The sequence below is a fragment of the Pelophylax lessonae genome, assembly GCF_965119305.1.
Source record: "Pelophylax lessonae genome assembly, chromosome: 3".
NCBI classification, from domain to species: Eukaryota; Metazoa; Chordata; class Amphibia; order Anura; family Ranidae; genus Pelophylax; species Pelophylax lessonae.
In genome coordinates this window covers 377,144,653-377,166,837 of record NC_138770.1, presented here as the reverse complement: position 1 = coordinate 377,166,837, position 22,185 = coordinate 377,144,653, and the positions used below count along the sequence as shown (strand labels likewise).

The following is a 22,185-nucleotide window of genomic DNA, read 5'->3' as shown; positions in this document are numbered from 1 at the left end:
ACTTCAGGACAGGTAAGTGTACTAATATTAAAAGTCGGCAGCTACAGTATGTGTAGCTGCTGACTTTTAATTTTTGGAGGGGGAGGCTGGAACACCGCTTTAAGGAACACCTAGCAACCTCTGGAGGAACCCTAGTTAAAAAAAACCTGTCTTAAACCTCATAGGGCTCTTTTTCTCTGCCTGTATGCAAAACACTCTGTTTTATGTTGGCCATACACTATATGAAAAATCGTTCAAACAAATTTTCGAAAAACGTACACACTCGGCCATGAGAGCAAACGATAGTGCCATTAGTGCCATCATGTACTGACCAATAAATCGTGCAATGGACATAAATGAATCTGTTTTTTGTTAATTTTTTTACATATACCTAGTGCGAACAGTTCAGATGACAAATACATTAACTTTTCAATTTATTATTTGTTCGGCAGAAAATGTCCAAACTTGTCTTTTATTTTTTTAGCTCAATAATGTCAAAACTGATTACCGATTTGTGCCCATTACCTGCCCGAAAAAAACAAAAGAACTTTCCAAATGATGGACTTTCAGCCAATTTTTTTGTATAGTATATGGCCAGCATTAGTGTGTGGGCAGCTGTCAGTTTTGCGCTGCAGTGAGCTGCGGTGACAGGGCAGTGTGAAGCAAATATCAGCACTTTTTATTTATTTATTTTATTACAGGTACTTATATAGCGTGGTAAATTTATGCAGCGCTTTACATATATATTGTACATTGACCTCAGTCCCTGCCCTCAAGGAGCTTGCAATCAAAATTCTTAACTCATATTCATGCATACACATACTAGGGTCAGCTTAGACAGGAGCTAATATAGTTGCCAACAGTCACAGATTAGCCGGGACATTCGTGAATTTTGGGCGTGTCCTTGTCCCAGCCAAAGTCCCGGAAATTAGACCCGATCATGGACACATTCCCGCTGTATTTTCAACCTCCTTTCATGCTTGCCACATGACTGCAGTCTTGTGCCCGGAGTCCCAGCACAGACTAATCTGCTCCACTGCAGTACCTCCTGATCTCTCAGCTTGTAAGTAGAACCATTGTTGTTTCAATGTTGTTTCCATCTGCCCAGCCCTCTCCACATCTACCCTGTGATGTCTGATCTAGAAATGGTCTCTTCATTACTCCTCTCCTTCCCCACCATGCACAGTTCCAGCACTGGGAAGGCTCTTTCTGTAAGTTGGGGGTCTGATGGTAAAGGGGGGCTCTGATGGTAAAGGGGGGCTCTGAGAGTAAAGGGGGGATCTGATGGTAAAGGAGGGCTCTGAGGGTAAAGGGGATGCTCTGATGGTATAGGAGGGCTCTGAGGGTAAAGGAGGGCTCTGATGGTAAAGGAGGGCTCTGATGGTAAAGGAGGGCTCTGATGGTAAAGGAGGGCTCTGATGGTAAAGGAGGGCTCTGAGAGTAAAGGAGGGCTCTGAAGTATAGGAGGGCTCTGATGTAAAGGGGGGCTCTGAGAGTAAAGGAGGGCTCTGATGTAAAGGGGGGGATCTGATGGTAAAGGAGGGCTCTGAGGGTAAAGGGGATGCTCTGATGGTATAGGAGGGCTCTGATGTTAAAGTGGGGCACTGATGGTAAAGGAGGGCTTTGATAGTAAAGGGGAGAATTTTTTTAGGCCTCAGCCACACCCACAAGATAAATGCCCAACCCCTAATTAACACACTGCTAACTGCACTGTAGCCGGCTAATTCTGGGAGGTCGTCACAGCTACCTGTGATCGCGCTAGCAACGTGGCCTCATATGCCCGGAGGACATTGCTGATCACAGACTGAGGTAAAGAGCCAATTAGCGGCTCTTTACCACGTGATTAGCTGTGTCCAATCACAGTGGATCATGGAAGTACATAGAAGGCAGTTATCAGCACTCCTTTCCCGATGCTGATAGCATGAGGAGAGGAGAAGAGATCCGATAACCCGCTTTTCTAAAAGGAACATGTACACTGAAAATAAGGGCACTGATTATTGGTGTCCTGATTATCAGTGAAGTCACAACAGTGTCCACCAGTGCTGCTCATAAGTGCCCACCAGTGCTGCCAATCATTGCCCCCACATCAGTGTCACCTATCAGTGCCCATTAGCATAGTTGCCAACATTTAAAAAAAATTTCCAGGGACACTTTGCAGCCCAGCTATCAATTACCACACCCACTTCCATGAAGCTCCGCCCACTCTGCATAATTAATCTCGCCTATTTATCAGATTATAGAGTCTACTCAATATAGAGAGAATTACAGGAAATTAAAAAAGGGAATTTCAAACTTAAAGCGGAGTTCCACCCAAAAGTGGAACTTCCGCTTTAGGGAGTCCTGACCCCCCGACATGCCACATTTGGCATGTCATTTTTTGGGGGGGGAGCGGGTACCTAGTTTTGACAGGTACCCGCTCCCACTTCCGCTCGGAGCGCCGCGGCGCCCTGAGCGGAAGTTCTCCTCTCCCCCTCCTTCCCTGCAATCTTCTGGGACACGTCAGAGGTCCCAGAAGATTGCCGGCCAATCACGGCGCGCAGCGCGGCTCGCGCATGCGCAGTGGGTACCCGGCTGTGAAGCCGTAAACTGTAACAGCCGGGTGCCCACAGCAGTGATGCCGGCGCCGAGGGAGAGGATCGAGGCTTCGGGCGGCCGCATCGCTGGACCGTTGGACAGGTGAGTAAATGGCTGGAACTCCGCTTTAAGGCCACAGTAGCAGAGTTGGAATAAGTCTCCCATTCAGCTGCGCTACTTCTGGATAACATTTATGGGCAGTCCGATTAACAGGCGCTTCCAGGGACAATATAAATTACCTGGGACAGGCTCCTATTTGCAGGGACTGTCCCTGGAAAAAAGGGACAGTTGGTAAGAATGCATCAGTGCAGCCTCATTAGTGTCCACCAATATGGCCAATCTTTGCCCACCAGTGCTGCCAAAAAAGTGCTTACCAGTGCTGTCAGTGCCTCCTCATTAGTGCCATAGACTAGTGCAGCCTCAATTTTGCCCACCAGTGTGGCCAATCAGTGCCCACCAGTGCTGCCAAAAAAGTGCCCATCAGTACCTCCTCATCAGTGTCACCTATCAGTGCTGCCTCATCAGTACCTCCTCATCAGTGTCACCTATCAGTGCCGCCTCATCAGCGCACATCAGTGAAGAAGAAAAATTACCTGTTTGCAAAATATTATAACAAACTATGAACAATTTTTTTTTTTTAATTTTAGGTCTTTATTCGTCTATTTACCCAAAAAAAAAAAAAAAAAAAAAAACAGTGGTGATTAAATACCACCAAAAGAAAGCTCTATTTGTGTGAAAAAAAAAACAATAAAACTTAAGTTTGGGTAAAGTGTTGCATGGCCACGCAATTATCATTCAAAATATGGCAAAACTGCAAGCTAAAAATTGGACTTTGCAGGAAGTGGCCGGTAAGCAAATGGTTAAAACACTAGAACATTCTTTCCCCTTGACCACAGAAATAAACGACAGTCACATAAATAATGGCGAATTTCTGAAAGTGTCACTATCAGCACTGTGTACACACATTTCCATCCCACATCACAAGTCTCTACAAATCCCCACAAAAACACAATCCGCTATCCCAACAAAACAACATGTGACTCAAGCCAACGCCTTTAGCGGACATGTTTGTTTTGGGAAGACCGATGTCGTTGTTGATATTCTTTTATTTCATAGTACAGATTTTTTTTGTTAAACATACATATATCAAACACGGTTTCGTATAAGCATCACACGACAGTTCCTTCTTACGCGTTCGCGGCACTGTTTATTGTTTATCTTTGCCCGCAAGTAAGATGGCGCCGACATTCCAATGGTTAACCCTTAGCGATGTAGAAGCATTTCCTCGCTGGATCCCTATTAGTCATGGCGAAGCTTCTGTTTGTTGCGGCGGTGTCGATGCTTTTTGCAGCCTGTTATGAGGGGATGTTGGTCGGGGCTCCGAGGGAACTGAGTGTAGATGATGAGAATGTGAAGGAAGCGCTGACGTTTGCCATGTATGAGTATAACAAGGCCAGCAATGATATGTACCAGAGCCGCCCGGTGAAGGTGCACAATGCCACCATGCAGGTGAGTGACATAACGGTACTGTACCCACATCCTGGAAACATCAACTGACCGACCCTTATCTCTAATTACAAGGCAGCAGAAGGCTGTTTGCTTCCTCAAATCCTCAACATTCCTAGTTTTATTTACCAATTGTTAAAATCTATCTCTAGTCACTTTTTTTTATGAATATATGTATAGTTAAAATCATATTTTTTATATATATATATATATATATATATATATATATATATATATATATATGTGTGCGCACACACATAAAAAATATGATTTTAACACACACGTATCTGTGTCTTTAGCCGTGAGATAAGGCACTGCGTTACTGTAACGGAAAATTACGCGGTGGTACAACACTGTACCTAAATAAAGTTGAAGTCCTTTTTTACCCCCCACAAATGGAGCTTTCATTTGGTGGTATTTGATCATCTGTGCGTTTTTTTTTTTTTTTTGCATTCTAAACAAAAAAACGACAATTCTGAAAAAAAAAAAAAATATTTTTTACATTCTGCTATATAACATCCCCCCCCCCCCAAAAAAAAAAATTAAAAATCAAAATTTGTTATCCTTTTGGGCCAATTTGTATTCTGATCCATATTTATGGTAAAAAAAAATTGCAGTATGCGTATTTTGATTGTTTTGCGCAAAAGTTATCGCATCTACAAACTAGGGGAAAGATTTGCATTTTTATTTATTTTTTTTTTACTAGTAATGGCAGCGATCAGCGATTTTTAGCGGGACTACAACATTGCAGCGGACAGATTGGACACCTAATGGACATTTTTGACACTTTTGGGGGGACCAGTGACATTACTACAGTAATCAGTGCTAAAAATATGCGCTGTTACTGTAATAATGACACTGGCAGTAAAGGGGTTAACCCAGGGGCGAGCAAAGGGTTAAATGTATGCCTAAGGGGTGTTGTCTAACTGGGGGGGATGGGCTTATGGAATCAACACCAGGGACCAGAGTTCCTAAATAGGAGGGACACAGGATCCCTGTGTTGATTGCTGACAGAACAACGGTCTGCTGTGTTTACAACAGCAGGCTGCCCTTCTGTCTCCACGAGGAGTGATTGCGGGTGCCTGGCGGCAATTGGGGCCGCTGGTCCCATGGATCAGCTTCCTGCTGGTGAGTGGGCGCGTCCCCCCATGATCGCTTCCGCGAAGCGCCGTACAGCTACGGCGATTTGGGGGAACCTGCTGCCGTATATCTGCGGTGACTGGTCGGCAAGTGGTTAGGAAAAGAAGAACACAGTGGTGAGCTCAGCAACATAAATATGCCTGGATGTACACGGAAGACAACAATGGTGAATGATTGCAGGATCCTCTTTATGGTAAAGAAATACCCATTCACAACATCCAGACAAGTGAAGGACATTCTGCAGGAGGTGGGCGTATCATTGTCAAAGTCTTCAATCCAGAGAAGACTTACCAAATAGAGGGTTCCCCACAAGGTGCAAACCATTCATAAACCCAAAGAATAGAAAAGCCAGATTAGACTTTGCCATAAAACATCTAAAAAAAGCCAGACCAGCTCTGGAAAAGCATTCTTTGGATGGATGAAACTAAGAATAATCTGCATCAGAATGATGGGAAGAAAAAAGTGTGAAGAAGGCTTGGAACAGCTCATGAGCCAAAGCAAACAACATCCTCTGTAAAACATAGTGGAGGCAGTGTGGTGGCATGGGCATGCATGGCTTCCAGTGGCACTGGGTCATTGGTGTTTATTGATGATGTGACGGAAGCAGTCGGACGAATTGTGCAGTGTTTAGAGATATACTGTCTGCCCAGATTCAGCCAAACGCAGCAAAGTTGATTGGACAGCGCTTCACAGTACAGATGGACAATGATCCAAAACACACTGCAAAAGCAACCCAGGAGCTTTTGAAGGAAAATAAGTGGAATATTCTGCAACGACCGAGTCCATCACCTGATCTCAAACCAATTGAGCATGCATTATACTTGCTGAAAGCAAAATACTTGCTGAAAGGTAATATCCTGCTATGGAGATGTTTTTCCCTGCAGCAGGGACTGGAGCACTTGTCGGGATAGAAGAGAAATGGATGGGCCAAAATACCATCAAATCCTTGAGGAAAATCTGCTGCCCTCTGCCAGAAAGTTGTCAATGAGAAGGTTTACCTTCCATCATGACAATGACCCAAAGCACACAGCAAAAATGACCACACGATGGTTGAAGGAGAAAAAGGTGAATGTCCTTGCATGGCCTAGTCAGAGCCCAGACTTAATATGATTGTAAGCGATCACCTTGTAAAACAACCCATTCAGTTTATAGAAATGAAAGGCAAAACATTTTTTAGGTTTAAAAATACATTATAAATACAGATGGAATACCCATAGAATTTTATTCCACATACTCTGAGGTATTGGTGCCACACTTGTTGTCTATGTTTGAATGCGCATTTGAATCCTACACACTGCCCCCTACTATGCGGGAAGCTTTAATTGTTCTTATTCCTAAACCAGGTAAAGATCCCCATCAACCCACCTCTTATCGCCCAATTTCTTTGTTACAAGTTGACGTTAAGATTCTGGCTAAAATCCTGTCTATTCGCCTCAGTAAGGTCATTCTTTCTCTTGTTCATGCGGACCAGTCGGGTTTTATGCCAGGCAGGAACACCTCATTCAATTTGAGGCGTCTCTTTATGAATTTACAGGCTGCTCATGATAACATTGGCTCAAGAGTTGTGGTGTCCTTAGACACAGCAAGGGCATTTGACTCAGTAGAATGGGGTTTTCTTTGGAGATGCCTGGAGGGATATGGCTTTGGCCCCAATTTCATCCGGTGGGTACGGATTCTCTATCAGGCACCGGTGGCTAAAGTACTGGCTAATGGGAGGACATCGGAGGGGTTTTCTCTTACTAGGGGTACTAGGCAAGGTTGTCCCCTTTCGCCCCTTTTGTATGCGCTGGTAGCAGAGCCACTTGCGATAGCGATCCGGTCGCACTCTGATATACATGGTCTCCGGGTGGGAAGATTAGAAGAAAAAATTAGTATGTATGCAGATGATACCCTGTTGTACCTGGCTGACCCAGATTCATCCCTTTCGGTAGCCCTTTCCCTTATTAAACAGTTTGGCCGATTTTCTGGATTACAAATCAATTAGGACAAATCTCAAATTCTCCCCATAGATAATATTTCCCCCTTCCCTGTAAACCCACTTTTCCCTTTGCAGGTAGTGAATTGTATTAAATATTTAGGGATCCAGGTGACTAAATCTTCAGTGGATTATATACAGAACAACATACAACCCTTGTTTACATTGTTAAAAGCTAAGACACAGATATGGGCGCGTCTTCCGCTGGGGGTTTGCGGCCGGATTAACCTCGTAAAAATGGTGTTACTACCTAAGTTTTTGTATATTTTGTGGCATTCTCCAATTTACCTTCCCCTTAAGTTTTTTCTTCAGATAGAAGCTATACTTAAGCCCTTTATTTGGGGATCCAGTAGACATAAGTTGGCATGGCGGAAGCTTAACAGTCCCGTAGACCTGGGTGGTATGGCTCTCCCAGATTTTAATTTATATTACCTGGCATCACAGTTATCCCACTTCTTTCATCTTCATAGTTTTGATAGGGAGAGATTCCTGGCCCTTCTAGCCCCTGCATGGGCCCATGCATTAGTTGAACCCCTATCCTTGATTCTGGTGGGCGTACGGGGGGCTGAAACCCGGGGGGATAAGACCTCTATGTTATATCAGTATAGGCGAATATGGGAGGTGGTGTCAACCAAATTGGATATACCCTCGCTACATGCATATACGCCGCTGTGGCATAATACCAGTCTCCGTGAGTGTGCCTCTATTCTGGATGCACATGTGTGGGCCCACTATGGAATTTCCTATTTGGTTGATATACTTACCAATGGTGAACTTCAATCTTTTGATGAGTTAAAAGGGCAACACGATCTCCCTAATCATATGTATTTTAGGTACCTGCAGCTTAGGCACGCTTTCGCAGTTCAATTTCCCCGTCCTATTCAAGAATTGACCGTAATCCCAGTCTTGGAGGTGGTAATGGGCTTTGAATCTAAACAACTTATTTCATATATGTATAATGCACTCCTTTTGCCAGAATCAACGGTCTTGGCGTATGCCATCAAGACTAAATGGGAGGGAGATATCGGGACGCTTGAGGATAAGGAATGGGGGGAAGCCTTAGATAACTGCAAATTGGTTTCTCCGAAACTCTCGGATCGCCTGACTCAATTATATATTCTACATAGAGCCTACCTGACACCGGCTGTGGTGGCTACCTATCGTAGCGAGGCTACTGGTCAGTGTCCCATGTGCAGGGTGGAGCGTGGCACCTTTTACCATTTGCTCTGGACATGTACCGAGGTCCAGGGCTTTTGGGAGCAGGTGGTTAAATTTCTACATGATACCATGGGGTCTCCTTTGACCCTGGTTCCGAAATTCTGTTTACTAGGAATACCCCCTGATATTAATATAGATAAATATACCACACTGTTTTTGCATGAGACACTGCTTCTCGCTAGGAAGTGTTTGGCCCGCCGCTGGATGAGAGATTCACCTCCATCTATACAGGACTGGCTCCGGGAGATCAATGTAACCTTGCCCTATAAAAAACTGATCTACTCCCATAGAGGAAGTGTATCCAAGTATAATAATGTAGCACCACCCCCGCAGGAGCTGCTGATTAGATTATTGGGTCTACGTCCTGCCTAACAACCCACAGAATTGGCTCGAACCCTCCCTAGGCACAACTGACCCAGAATAGGACTGGAATACCAAATGGCTACACAGATTGGAATATAACACTTCAATAAATAATAATGACCTGTTACCTCTCTCCAGCTGCAGTCCTTCTGGGTAATACAAGGTGACCACACACAAGCTTGCTTTTAAACAGGAAAGTTATTTACTGTGAATCAAATAAACAGTTTCGATACAGTAAAATATGACTTTGTAAAAGGATATACTAATTAATTAATCAAAGATAAGATAAATACTGTGATATCACTCCTCAAGGGCACATTAATTGTTTCAGGAAATGTCTCAGAGCCTATAGGACCGCCATCTTAATCACTATTATACTTTTGGAGATAAGGCTCAGCATTCAGTTAGACACAGTATCAGAATGTCAGACCTATCTGAGTCCGCTGTTTCTTCTCTATATCTTCGCTAGCAACGTTGGTGCACTCGCAATTTGTAATCCACATTGAGGATGGGTGATCAATAGAGAGAATGGCAGCAAACAGTTAGTAATCACCGCGGGGTGTCTGTGCAGGATTGCCGGTAAAACTTCTGTGAGAGATGTACTGGGCCACCTGGTATATTGCCTTCTACTACTCTAAGGCTAATCCTGACTAAAGTTACTTCTTTGATAGATATAGTCAGTTTTTGGGCAGGTGCCCTCTCACCAACAGGACTGTCTCCCAGGAAGCCTCCGCTGCTGTCTCAGTCTCCGGCCTCTGTCACCAGCCGCGCTAGGTATTTGGGGTGGATGAGTCTGGTCTCTGTAGAACATCGATGGGACCTCCAGGAGGGATCCTCTACTGGAGATGAAACACTGCAACTTAGTCACTTAAGGCCCAGGAGTTTCGGCCTAGCATACAGCATCAGCCCACAGCACTGGCATCCTGCTTGTCTCACTGTGTCTTTCCCAAGAGAGTGAGCCTGGCTCCTCCCTTCCTTTATAAAGCTTCCCCCAGAAGGCTGTGCGGTGCAGCAGTGCACCCTGGTATTCTCAAAGCACTATGGGCGATGAAGACTGCTCAACTTCCTGAAAGGAAAATAACATCAAAAGACATTCCATAGCCGCTGCAATGTGTCCTTTTGGCCACTAGATGGAGCCGAGTTCCTCTCAAATGTCAAGCAGCAGTCTTTTAGAACTTGTATAATGGAAGACCCCGCTACACACTCCCCCCACTTGAGAAACTTTGGTCCCCAAAGAGGACAACAGCATGTACTCCAGTGCATATGTTGGCAGTACACAAAAAAAACATTAACATATGCATAACAGGGAATCATCTTCCTTTTCAGAAGCAGAGTTCAAACTTAACAACTGCATATTACAACACAGGTTCGACATAGGAACCTCCCACCAATTGTCAGGGGAGGGAAGGTAATTCTGTTCACAGACCCCTGACACTTGAGTGGCTTGTACAGATGTGCCTGGGGGTGAGCTAGGGTTGTCCTCCACCAAATCTGCGGTGGAAGAACTAGGCTGATCAAGAGTTCGTTTGGAAGTAAAGATAGCCTCTTCTGAGCATTCACCCAATTGGTCATAGGTCAGTCTTTTGGGCGGGTGAATGACTCTTCTTTCCCTCTGTTCTTTGGGATGCACGATCTCAGAGGTACTAGGACCAGCCACTTCTGGGGATTCTTCAATGTCCTCCTCCTCATGTTCCAACACACAGGAATCTGATGCTTCAAGAGCGGTCAGTTCTTCTTCAGAGGAAGGTGCAACCTCCTCCTCAGGATCTTCATCATCAACTACTTCTTCTGGAAGCATGTGGAAAGGTATGAATTCGGGGGCTTCCGCCCGAAGGGTTCCTCTGTCAGCCAATTCGGATGAAGACAGGGAGGCAGGTGTGGGTTCTGGTAACTGAGACGACCACATCCAGTCAGGTACCTCCTCTTCATCTTCCAGATCTTCAGATGGAGAATTTCCCTCCCTCACATCTGGGAGTGTCGACTGAGATCTGGTGACTGGTCTGGACAGGCGAGAGGTCGAAGGGGTCTCTGGCGAATCTACGACAGGAGGCATGCGAACTGCTTCAGAGAGAGGCAGTAAATGGTTCCTATGCCAAGTCTTCAATGGACCCACACTTCCTTCAGGCCGAATTTGATACACAGGGAGGTTTGGTAGTTGCTTGCAGATAACATAAGGTTGGGACTTCCAGCGGTCTGCCAACTTGTGTTTTCCTGGGACACCCAAGTTCCTCAACAATACCCTGTCCCCTGGTTGCAAGTCTTGGATCCGAACTTTTAAGTCGAAATTCCTTTTATTCCTCAGTCCACGTTGATCAGATGTGGCCTGAGCTTTATCATAGGCCGATTTCAGACTCTTCCGCAGTCGGTCCACATATCCCTTGTGCGATGCTGAAGAGGTGTGATCGGGCGAGATGCCAAAGGCCAAATCCACTGGCAATCGAGCCTCTCGTCCAAACATTAGACGATAAGGGGAATATCCAGTAGCATCACTGACAGTACTGTTGTAGGCATGCACAATGGCAGCTACATGTTTGCCCCAATGCTGTTTCTTCTCTGAGCTTAAAGTCCCCAACATGTCCAAAAGAGTCCTGTTAAATCGTTCCGGCTGGGCATCCCCTTGTGGATGGTAGGGAGTAGTTCTAGTCTTTTGGATGCCTAACAGATCTAACAGTCTCTTGATCAGTCTGCTTTCAAAGTCTCTTCCCTGATCTGAATGGAGGCGTTGTGGTAACCCATAGTGTACAAAGAACTTTTCTACAAGAACTTTGGCTACTGTAGAGGCCTTCTGATCCCTTGTTGGGAATGCTTGGGCGTATCTGGTAAAATGGTCTGTTACCACAAGGACATTCCCTTGGCCACTCAGATCAGGCTCTAGGCAAAGGAAATCAATGCACACCAGTTCCATGGGTCCCTGGCTTTGCAGATGGCCCATTGGGGCTGCTTGACGTGGCAGAGTCTTCCTTTGTATACATCGGACACAAGAATGACAGTATCCTTCAACTTCGGCCCTCATACAGGGCCAGTAGAACCTGTCTCTGACAAGCTGAAAAGTTCTTTCAGGTCCCAGATGGCCATGATTATCATGAAGAGCAGCCAGAACTCTCTCCCTGTATTTAGCTGGTAAGAACAGTTGCCACTTCTCCTCCAGATCTTCAGATGGGCCTCTTCGGTAGGCCACCCCTTCTCGGATCTGTAACCGGGTCCACTCTCTATGCAACAGACGGGCCCCCTGAGGAGAGTCGGTGAGAAGCAACTCAGGGCGCTGGATCTCCAAGGCTTCCAAAAGAAGTTTTCCCAGAGGGTCTTCCAGCTGCTCCTTCCTCAAGTCCCTTTTGGACAGCCGGGGTAAATCTTCCCCTTCAACCTGGGTCACCCTGCAATAGTATTTGGGTACTCCGACAGCCGAAACCCCAATCTCTTCGGCTCTTGATCCTCCTCTGGATCGAAGTTCAGTTCCCTGATATAGGGCACGCACCCCTTCTGGAGCCAAATGGGTCCATTCTTCATCAGGTTCGTGTGGTGCATGCAACCTTCTGGATAGGGCATCTGCATCCCTGTTCCCGATTCCTGGCCGATACTTCAGGCTGAAGTTGAAGCTAGAGAGGGCAGCCAACCATCTGTGTCCTGTTGCATCCAGCTTAGCTGTAGTCAACAGATAGGTAAGGGGATTATTATCCGTCTTGACAATGAATTCAGCTCCGTACAGGTAATCTTTCAGTTTGTCGACCACTGCCCACTTTAAGGCCAGGAATTCAAGTTTGTGGGTAGGATAATTCCTTTCAGCAGGTAGTAGACTCCTGCTCACGTAGGCTACGGGTCGCAGGTGGCCCCCATGTTCCTGGTAGAGTACCCCACCCAGCCCATCTCGGCTGGCATCGACATGTAGTTCATATGGTTTCGTGGGGTCTGCGTAGGCCAACACAGGGGCAGTGGTTAGATTCTTTTTCAACTGAATGAAAGCCCCTTCACATTCTGGGGTCCACTGATCCTGGATGGACTCCTTGGCCTTCCGGGGTCCCATGGTGGACTTCATTGGCTTGACCAGTTCAGGAACGTCATCTTCTTCGTTCTTTAGTAACTCATTGAGGGGTCGGGCAATCTTGGCGAACCCCTCTACAAACCTCCTGTAATAGGAGCAAAAACCCAGGAACGACCGAAGTTCGGTCACATTTGTAGGTCTCGGCCAGGAGGCGACAGCATCCAGCTTGTCCGGGTCGGTGGCCACCCCTTCTTCAGACACGATGTGGCCCAGGTAATGGACCGAGGACTGATAGAATTGGCACTTCTCAGGAGAAAGTTTCAGGCCTTCTTCATGTAGCCTCTTCAGGACCTTTTCCAACCTCTCCTCGTGTTCTTCCAAAGTTCTGCCAAACACGATAACATCATCCAAGTATACCAGTACCTCTATCAAATTCATATCTCCAACGGTCCTTTCCATCAGCCTTTGGAAGGTAGCAGGGGCCCCTGACAATCCCTGAGGCATGCGATTGAACTCAAAGAACCCCACAGGGGTGATGAAGGCTGTCTTCTCCCGATCTTCAGGGTGCATGGGGATCTGATAATACCCACTCTTTAAGTCCATCACACTGAACCACTTCGCCCCTGACAGGCTCTGTAGGGCGTCTTCGATTCGAGGAGTGGTATACTGGTCTGGGATGGTTCTTCTGTTCAGTGTTCGGTAGTCGATACAAAGCCTCAGAGATCCGTTTTTCTTCCGGACTACCACTATCGGAGAAGCATATGGGCTCCTGGATTCTCGAATAACCCCAGTCTTCTTGAGTTCCGCCAGCTGCTGACGTAGATCTTCTAAGTCACCTAAGGGAACTCGCCGGACTCTTTCTCGGAAAGGTTTGTCCTCACTCAGGCGGATCTTATGAGTGGCACTCCTGGCGCATCCCACGTCGAACTCATTCCTAGAAAATATTCCTCGCCATCCAGCAAGTTGTGCCTTGGCCCTCTTCACCCATTCTGGTGGGAGGGCAGCGTTTCCAGAGCAGAGCTCTTCTATAACATCTTCACCCCTTCCCTCCTCTTTAAGATCAGATGGGACAACTGGGGTAGCCGGGTTAACTTGGCCCAACAGCACTCTGGCCGGTACCTTCACCGGTGTAGTAGAGGTGTTTCTGACACTCACTAAAACCCTTCCATGGTTTTTCTGTAACACCTTCAAAGGGATCACTTCAGGGATTACTTCTATCCCTCTCTCCTCTTCCTGTGGACCTGATTCAAAGATGATAAAAGGGCCCGGCTGTTTCCATGTGAGTTTAACGGAAGCTTTCAGACAAGCCACCTCTCCTGGCTGCAAGACCTTTTCCGTTCTGTCCAACTTCCAGAGTCTTCCAACTCCTTCTGCAGGAGTCTCTTGCTCCAATACTAATCGTTGATAGGCCTGCCGTAGCATGGGGTGAATCCTTGGCGCTGGAGCATCCTGTCCCTGGACCAGTTGTGTCAGGAGGCGCCTTACTAGGTCAGTGTTGGTCCCTACGATGAGAGAGCTTTTGTTGGCCCCTGGCGGACGAGGACAGACCACCGCTAGGGTGTCGAAGGTTTCAGCTTCACCAGCCACTGATGGGTCAAAGGTCAACTTGATTGGCAGATACCCGTCATAGGGAAAACTTTGAGTCCCGATACCCCATATCTCCAGATCTTCCAACTTCTGCAGAGGTAGATGGGTAAGGTGTTTATCATAGAAGTCTCTATACAGAAGAGTCACTTGGGCCCCAGTGTCAAGGAGGGCTCTTGTGTAAATTCCTTCTACCTGGACAGAGACTACAGGGGAAGGCCCGACCAAGTTAGTTGGGAATTCTCTTGAAGTGGCCTTGTTGTCTGATTCAGTTCTCTGCACCCAGGCTCTTTTCTTTTTTTTTTCTTCTGGACCTCAGTCCCCTCTGGGCCCGGTGTGCATTGATTTTCCTTCTCTCAGTAGCCTGGAGTATAGAACTAGGGGCGTTGTACCTGGATCTGACTCCCTGACTCAGATTCCCTGAATCATTGAGTCTCTTGGATTCCCTTGAAACTGGCGGGCACCCGGTCGACTCCTTCACGGGTGCCCTCTGAAGTTTCTCCGCTGGCTTGCGAGGTTCTGAGGCGACATTTCCTGGGCTGGGACATACTCCTCTAACATGTCCTACTCCCCCACAGTTGAAACAAGTTAGCGATCTCCTAGGTCTCGGTTCCGGGTCTACTCTAAGGTTAGAAGGTTTATCCGGCTTCTCTGACACGTTCCCATCAGGTAGAGTAGATGCCTGACTAGTCAGGATGGACACCATTTCTATCAACTGGGACACCTGGGTCTTTAGGAGTTCAACTTGCGAGTCACTTTCTTTTGCACTTATCACTCTGACACGAGCAGTTGAGTCAAACTGCCGACTCTTCCTTTTGTTGTCTAACATGACCTCTTCTTCTCTGACCATTCGGATCAGGTCAGGGTATTCCAGAATGCCACCATCTTGGCGAGTTCGCAACAGTATGGCAATGGGATCTAAGGGTTGAGCCCCTCTCAGCACCTGCCGTGCACGAGTCTCATCTACCTTCCGGGGGTCTATCCCTTTCTTTATCAAGATCTGGTGGATGATCTTATCTAGGCGTCTAATAAATTCGGACAACTTCTCTTCCTCTTCTTGGTAACAGTGGTCTAACTGGTAAAGAAGTTCAGCCACGTTCTCCGTCCGACCAAATACATCTTGTAGAATGTCTAGATAATCCTGTGCAGTACAGTTCTTTTTGCTTAGCTTGAGATTACGTACGGCCTCTAGTGCAGGTCCCTTTAAACTTTCTGTGATTCTCTGTTTCTTGTGCTGTTCTGGTACCTCCCACTCTTCCAAAGCCTGAGTGGCGGTATCTAACCACTCTTCAAACCCATCTTCTGTCGAAGGCACAGGCTGTTTCCCAGAGAATGTCCTGAGCTTCCTATATTCAGTCATCAGATAGTTTGGGGAGTCCTTACTACATTTTGCTACGATTTCCCCGAGAACAGCACACAGTTCTGAGCTAAAGGTAGACAAAGGTGGTGACTCTGGACTCCCTTCTTGGACACCTTTTTCTTTGCTGGATCCCCCAGGAGTGGTGGATGAGGGACCTTCAGTAAGGACTTCTGGATGTATTAAGAAAAGTTCTGTTTGGTCAGTAGTCTTTACACTGGTTCCCTTAAAGTAATCAGGGACCCCCTTCCTCCACTCACACAATGCATACGTGTGTGGAACGGTGGTGTCTGTCTTTATGTCAGTCACCCAGAATTTCCTGTCTGTGGACAGTGCCCTTAAAACTGGGAGGAGTTTTTCCTCAGTCCAGACCTCTCCCTTGATTTCAACCACCAGGCCATTTTCCACTACGACATTCTCTTCCCTGCACCACTCGGCTGCAGCGGTAGGATCCATTTCTGCGTTGAGGGGGATTCTGTGGCTGAGAGGGTTGTGTTGCAGGACTGTAGATCATCCCGGACGAGCCCCCACGTGTAGCACCACCCCCGCAGGAGCTGCTGATTAGATTATTGGGTCTACGTCCTGCCTAACAACCCACAGAATTGGCTCGAACCCTCCCTAGGCACAACTGACCCAGAATAGGACTGGAATACCAAATGGCTACACAGATTGGAATATAACACTTCAATAAATAATAATGACCTGTTACCTCTCTCCAGCTGCAGTCCTTCTGGGTAATACAAGGTGACCACACACAAGCTTGCTTTTAAACAGGAAAGTTATTTACTGTGAATCAAATAAACAGTTTCGATACAGTAAAATATGACTTTGTAAAAGGATATACTAATTAATTAATCAAAGATAAGATAAATACTGTGATATCACTCCTCAAGGGCACATTAATTGTTTCAGGAAATGTCTCAGAGCCTATAGGACCGCCATCTTAATCACTATTATACTTTTGGAGATAAGGCTCAGCATTCAGTTAGACACAGTATCAGAATGTCAGACCTATCTGAGTCCGCTGTTTCTTCTCTATATCTTCGCTAGCAACGTTGGTGCACTCGCAATTTGTAATCCACATTGAGGATGGGTGATCAATAGAGAGAATGGCAGCAAACAGTTAGTAATCACCGCGGGGTGTCTGTGCAGGATTGCCGGTAAAACTTCTGTGAGAGATGTACTGGGCCACCTGGTATATTGCCTTCTACTACTCTAAGGCTAATCCTGACTAAAGTTACTTCTTTGATAGATATAGTCAGTTTTTGGGCAGGTGCCCTCTCACCAACAGGACTGTCTCCCAGGAAGCCTCCGCTGCTGTCTCAGTCTCCGGCCTCTGTCACCAGCCGCGCTAGGTATTTGGGGTGGATGAGTCTGGTCTCTGTAGAACATCGATGGGACCTCCAGGAGGGATCCTCTACTGGAGATGAAACACTGCAACTTAGTCACTTAAGGCCCAGGAGTTTCGGCCTAGCATACAGCATCAGCCCACAGCACTGGCATCCTGCTTGTCTCACTGTGTCTTTCCCAAGAGAGTGAGCCTGGCTCCTCCCTTCCTTTATAAAGCTTCCCCCAGAAGGCTGTGCGGTGCAGCAGTGCACCCTGGTATTCTCAAAGCACTATGGGCGATGAAGACTGCTCAACTTCCTGAAAGGAAAATAACATCAAAAGACATTCCATAGCCGCTGCAATGTGTCCTTTTGGCCACTAGATGGAGCCGAGTTCCTCTCAAATGTCAAGCAGCAGTCTTTTAGAACTTGTATAATGGAAGACCCCGCTACAATAAGATATGGGATAGGTGGGTTCAGGCCCCAGAGACGTGCATGCCATCTGAATAAAGCCACATAAGAGATCGTTCTAATTTCAGGGAGTGGTACAGCTGTATGTTTTCATTCTTTGAGTTTCCTCTGTTTCCTTTCCTTCCCTAGGGAGGGGACGTATTAGTAATGTATATTATTAGTAGTATGTACAAAATGACAGATATCAGTCTATTTGTATTGTGTTCCTCGGCTTCCTTTAATTGCAGTACAGGTTCCTCTATATGAACCCTTGTTTGATATATGTACATTAGTTTGGTTTACTCATTCCTTAAAATTTCAAGATGTGTATTGTACAAAGTTGTATAGTTTTTTGCTTTGATTTATTACAATAAAGAACTTAAAGATAAAAAAAAAAAAAAAAATACATTATAAATACCTTCTTCTTTTTTAGAAGTGATCACATTCCCTCTGTTCTCAGCTGCGTTAGGGTCCCTTTCATACAGGCGGTGGTTCTTCCATTGGTAAAAGCATGTTTTGTTATTTTGATATTCCAACACTCCTGGCACAAAGATTACTCACATTTGTACGCTGCGTTTAGATGCGTCTACATGCGGCTTTAGCTGCGGCAGTAAATTCTCGCCTTTTGTATAGTAACTGTTTACTTATTTTTTTCTTTGTACTGCGATTACCTGCGTTTTATATACAGATAGCTGCAGTACATCGCTCCTGGACGCTGTCCACTTTATTTTTCTTGAATGCACAAAACCGTATGTCATGATAACGTTGCTAAACGCAGTGTGTGAACAGGGCCATAAAAATGCATTGTCTGCATTTAGCTGCGGTAAATAAGTTCCACTATCCGCAGCTAAAAGCTGAAATCTAACCGCTTGTGTGAAAGGAGCCTAAGAGCTGAGGGGAGGAGAAGCAGCAGCACACTGAGCTTCCCAGTGAATGGCTGTGCAACAACAGGGGCGTGTCAGGACAAGTCTGATCATTGGAGGAGCTGACCACGCTGCGTTCTCCTGTTTAGTGTGGTCAGTTTTTAATTGGAAAGCAGAGGTACTGAAAGGAATACCAAGCAATACAGAGAGAACAGGATACTTTCTCATACAAGTACATGGTACAGCAGGCATATATCAGGAATATGAAGTGTTGGGGTAACAAATGCTTTAAGCCCCATTGAAAGTCAATGTAATGACTTGAAGACCTGCAGTCCACGAACGGCCACCATTAAATTTAATTAATCTTGAGCAGTTCTGCTGTAATTTTAAAGCAAAAGGTGGTTCAACAAAATTCAGACGCTAGGGGGTGATCCTTTTTCCAGTGATTTTGTTTTTGAATTTATTTATTTTTTCTTACAGGTTGATGTTTTATCTGTCACTTGGATGTTAAGTTGCACTGAGTAAATACAGCTGGATAAAACAAAAACTGTGTCTGTCTTCATTTCAGGCTGCAAAACAACAAAATGTGATTATTTTAAAGGGGGTGATTCTTTTTCTATACCTACTGTAGTTATCAGTGTTTTAAGCCTATGTGTATGAGCCATTACATACATTATGTCTCAAGGTACTTAAGGTGGACCTTCAACTATTCTGGTCTATGACCTTCTCCTCCTCCCCCCCCCCCCCCCCCCATTCATCTTCTTCTACTTTTAGCACTTTTTGGGGTGGGGGAGGGAGCAGGTACCCGGTTGGGTCAGGTCGCAGCGATTCCACTAAAGGATAATCCTCCACCTTAATGCCCACCAACCCCCCCCCCCCCCCGACCCGCAACTTTCTGGGACACCTTATAGGTCCCAGGAGGCAATGGGGATCATTCACAAAACGTTGCGGGAACCCAACTGTGAAGCCACAAAGGATCACAGCTGACTTCTCACTGTAAACATTCCGGCGTTAGTGACCTGAAGAACTGGCCCAGGTGAGGGCAGCGCTGACCCAGGACAGGTGAAAAAAAAAAAGTCAGCAGCTACAGTATTTGTAACTGCTGACCTCCTTTTTTTTAATTTTAACAGGGTGAAGAACCTCTTTAAGTTGTCTAATGTATTCAGCTGTCTGACGTATATGTTATAACTGACCACTACATTTTCTGTTCCTAAAGCTCGTAAATGGATACAAATATGACATGAATGTGGAAGTTCGCCGAACAACATGCAGAAAACAAACTACGAATGTTAATGGGTGTCCATTCCATGAAAACCCCACCCTTTCTAAGGTATTGTGCACTGATGATAAGGAATTATCTCATACACTTCACATAAGACTTACTGTACATGTTAAATGCTTAGCCAAATTCATTTTTATCTGAATTGTTCAGTACAAGACATAGACTGGATATTCATAGACCCTGGGTTATAGGCTGCTACTTTTAGCTGGTTGAACACTGCCAAAGCTTTTTGTACATGTCCTCTGGCCTTCCCCCATACCTACCCCACTTTGTGAGACCGCCTCCCTTTTTTTTTTTTTTTTTTTGTTGCTAGTGTCCTTAGGTGACGAACCAGGTTTTTCCTTACATAGAAGTCTCTATGCTTAACCGGTTCTTATTTCTTTCAAATTCTTCAATTTATCATGTCTTCACTGCTTTCGATAGCAATTGAAGCAGTGTACCCGGGTTGGTGCAGCCTTGTAATACCTTCGGAATCATATCTGAACCTCATGCTGTAAGGATGGCCTATAATGTTGCTTTGGGCACTGGTACCTGCTTGGACTCTTACCCTGGCAGTAAGTGCAAAGTGCTGTGGTCCCTTGGTATTACTCCTAGACCCTGAAGACCCCTCCAGGGGTATACTAACTGTAACCAGCGAAGCCTGGACCCATATGGTTAATAGTGGTGTGGAAAGGTATGACAAGTTTGTATTGTTATTGGACTGATATTGTAGCCTAATGGCAAATGTGAGGCTTTAAAGTGGAATTCCAGACTTAACCCTAACTATTTTTAAAACTGTCCCCTACCCCTCGTAACACCTATGCCTACTAACCTTTGTAAGAAAGATCTGTATACTTGCCTATTTTTGGTCTGTTCATGTTATCTCTCCTGAGTCTGCAGCTGCGCTGCAGGGAATAGGAGGGAGTGCCCTGATAACAGCTAGTAAAGCCTGAAACTATTGTACCCCTTTAGGTTTCAATGGCCCATCCATTATCACCCCTCTTCTTCTCCCCTGCAGCTGCACTGGCTGACGTGGGAGTGTCAAAAGACCGGAGCAGCCTGAAAATAGGTAAGTATATGTATTTCTCTTTCGTTCTTTGAAGGACAGGGCTCCTGATATTCCTAACCATTGGGTTATATTGACCCCCACAGGAGTAGGACACTAGGCAGAAAAAAGTCTGGCTACGCCTATTGGCAGTCGCAGGGGATATACTCCCTCTCTCTGCTATAGGTACTCAGTTTATTTCTGCCTAGTCAAGAGTAAGGATTTAGTTCCTTGCTGGGATCTCTGGTCCTGGCAAATTCTCTCCTTTTAGATAGAAATTTTTTTCTCCTGGATTTTTCCTGTTAGAGATCTACAATCAACTGCCGGACTGGGCGATGGGCTGGATAATCTAGATCCAGTGGTCACCCTAGTCTGGCCAGCAAGCACGCACAGTCCTCAGCTCCGCTCTTGGTTTGCTGCGACATAGCCCCACCGGACCGGGACTGGCCTACAAGTTAAACGCCTTGTGAGGTCGCATACGACCGGGTCTCTGACCAAGTCGCAGCATTCCTCCTGGCCAACTGCCCCCCCATTTTGATGGAGAGGTGTTCTCTCTGGAGCAGTGCCCACCCGGTTCTTGGTATGGTATTTAGCTGCCCCCCCCTCCCCCTGGAGGGATTTGGGGTGGACGTGGGCCCCTCCTTGGGACAGGTAGACCCTCGGGTTCCCCTCCTTCCCATCAGGCACCCCCTGTTTTATCCGTCCCCCATCCTACCCCCCCTTTCTACTTGCGCTGGGGCTGGTTGGGTGGTCTGGTCCACCTCCTAGGTTGGGGGCAGGGCGCTATACTAGCGATATCCCCCGGCGAGGTTCTCTTCTTGCAACTTGCGACTGTCCCCGGACCGCTTACAGGGTCTGTTTGGGGTGGTACAAGACCTGTTTCTTCAAGGGGTGATTGTCCCATGTTCTGACTTTGGAAGATTTTTAGGGTTTTTACTCAAACCTCTTTACAGTTCCCATGAAAGAAGGTAGAGTACGTCCAATCCTGGAACTGAAGGCGCTGAACTGCTTTGTGCAGGTGCAGAAGTTCAGAATGAAGTCCATTCGCACGGTGGTGACATCCCTGCTTCAGGGGGATTTCCTTGCTTCTATTGACATCAAGGATACCTACCTTCACATTCCATATGTGCCAGTCACCAGTGTTTCCTCCGCTTTGACGTGGGAGAGGAGCATTATCAGTTTGTGGCGTTACCCTTTGGTCTCACCTCCGCTCTTCGGGTCTTCACAAAAGTTAGCCCAGTGCTAGCTTTGTTACTCCAAGGGGGGATCGCGGTGCTGGGCTACTTGGACAATTTCCTTCTGTGTGCGGAGTCTCCTACTGCTCTGGTGGAAAACCTGGCGATCACAATACAAACTCTGCGGGAGTTTGGCTGGATTCTGAATTTTCAGAAGTCTGAGCTGGTTCCGTCCACTAAGCTGGACAATTTGGGCCTGACTCTGGACTTGGCCTTAGCCAGAGTGCTCTTTTCTCTGGACAAAGTCCAGAAATTGTAGGCTGCAATTTGTCTCCTACTGTCCAGCAGATGGTCCTCCTTCCAGACTTGCATGCGGGTGCTGGGCCTG

At 46.3% G+C, this 22,185-nt stretch overlaps 1 protein-coding gene across 1 annotated transcript in view; it reads left to right on the top strand.

Annotated features, from left to right (window-relative positions):
- Window positions 1-3,820: 3,820 nt before the first annotated feature.
- LOC309549157 (cystatin-like) overlaps window positions 3,821-22,185 on the top strand; it is a 30,190-nt gene continuing 11,825 nt past the window's right edge. Inside the window, exons 1-2 of the mRNA XM_082249218.1 lie at window positions 3,821-4,062; window positions 19,533-19,646. Of these exons, the coding sequence (XP_082105344.1) occupies window positions 3,859-4,062; window positions 19,533-19,646 (318 nt within the window). The 5' untranslated portion in view covers window positions 3,821-3,858. The remainder of the gene's footprint in view (window positions 4,063-19,532; window positions 19,647-22,185) is intronic.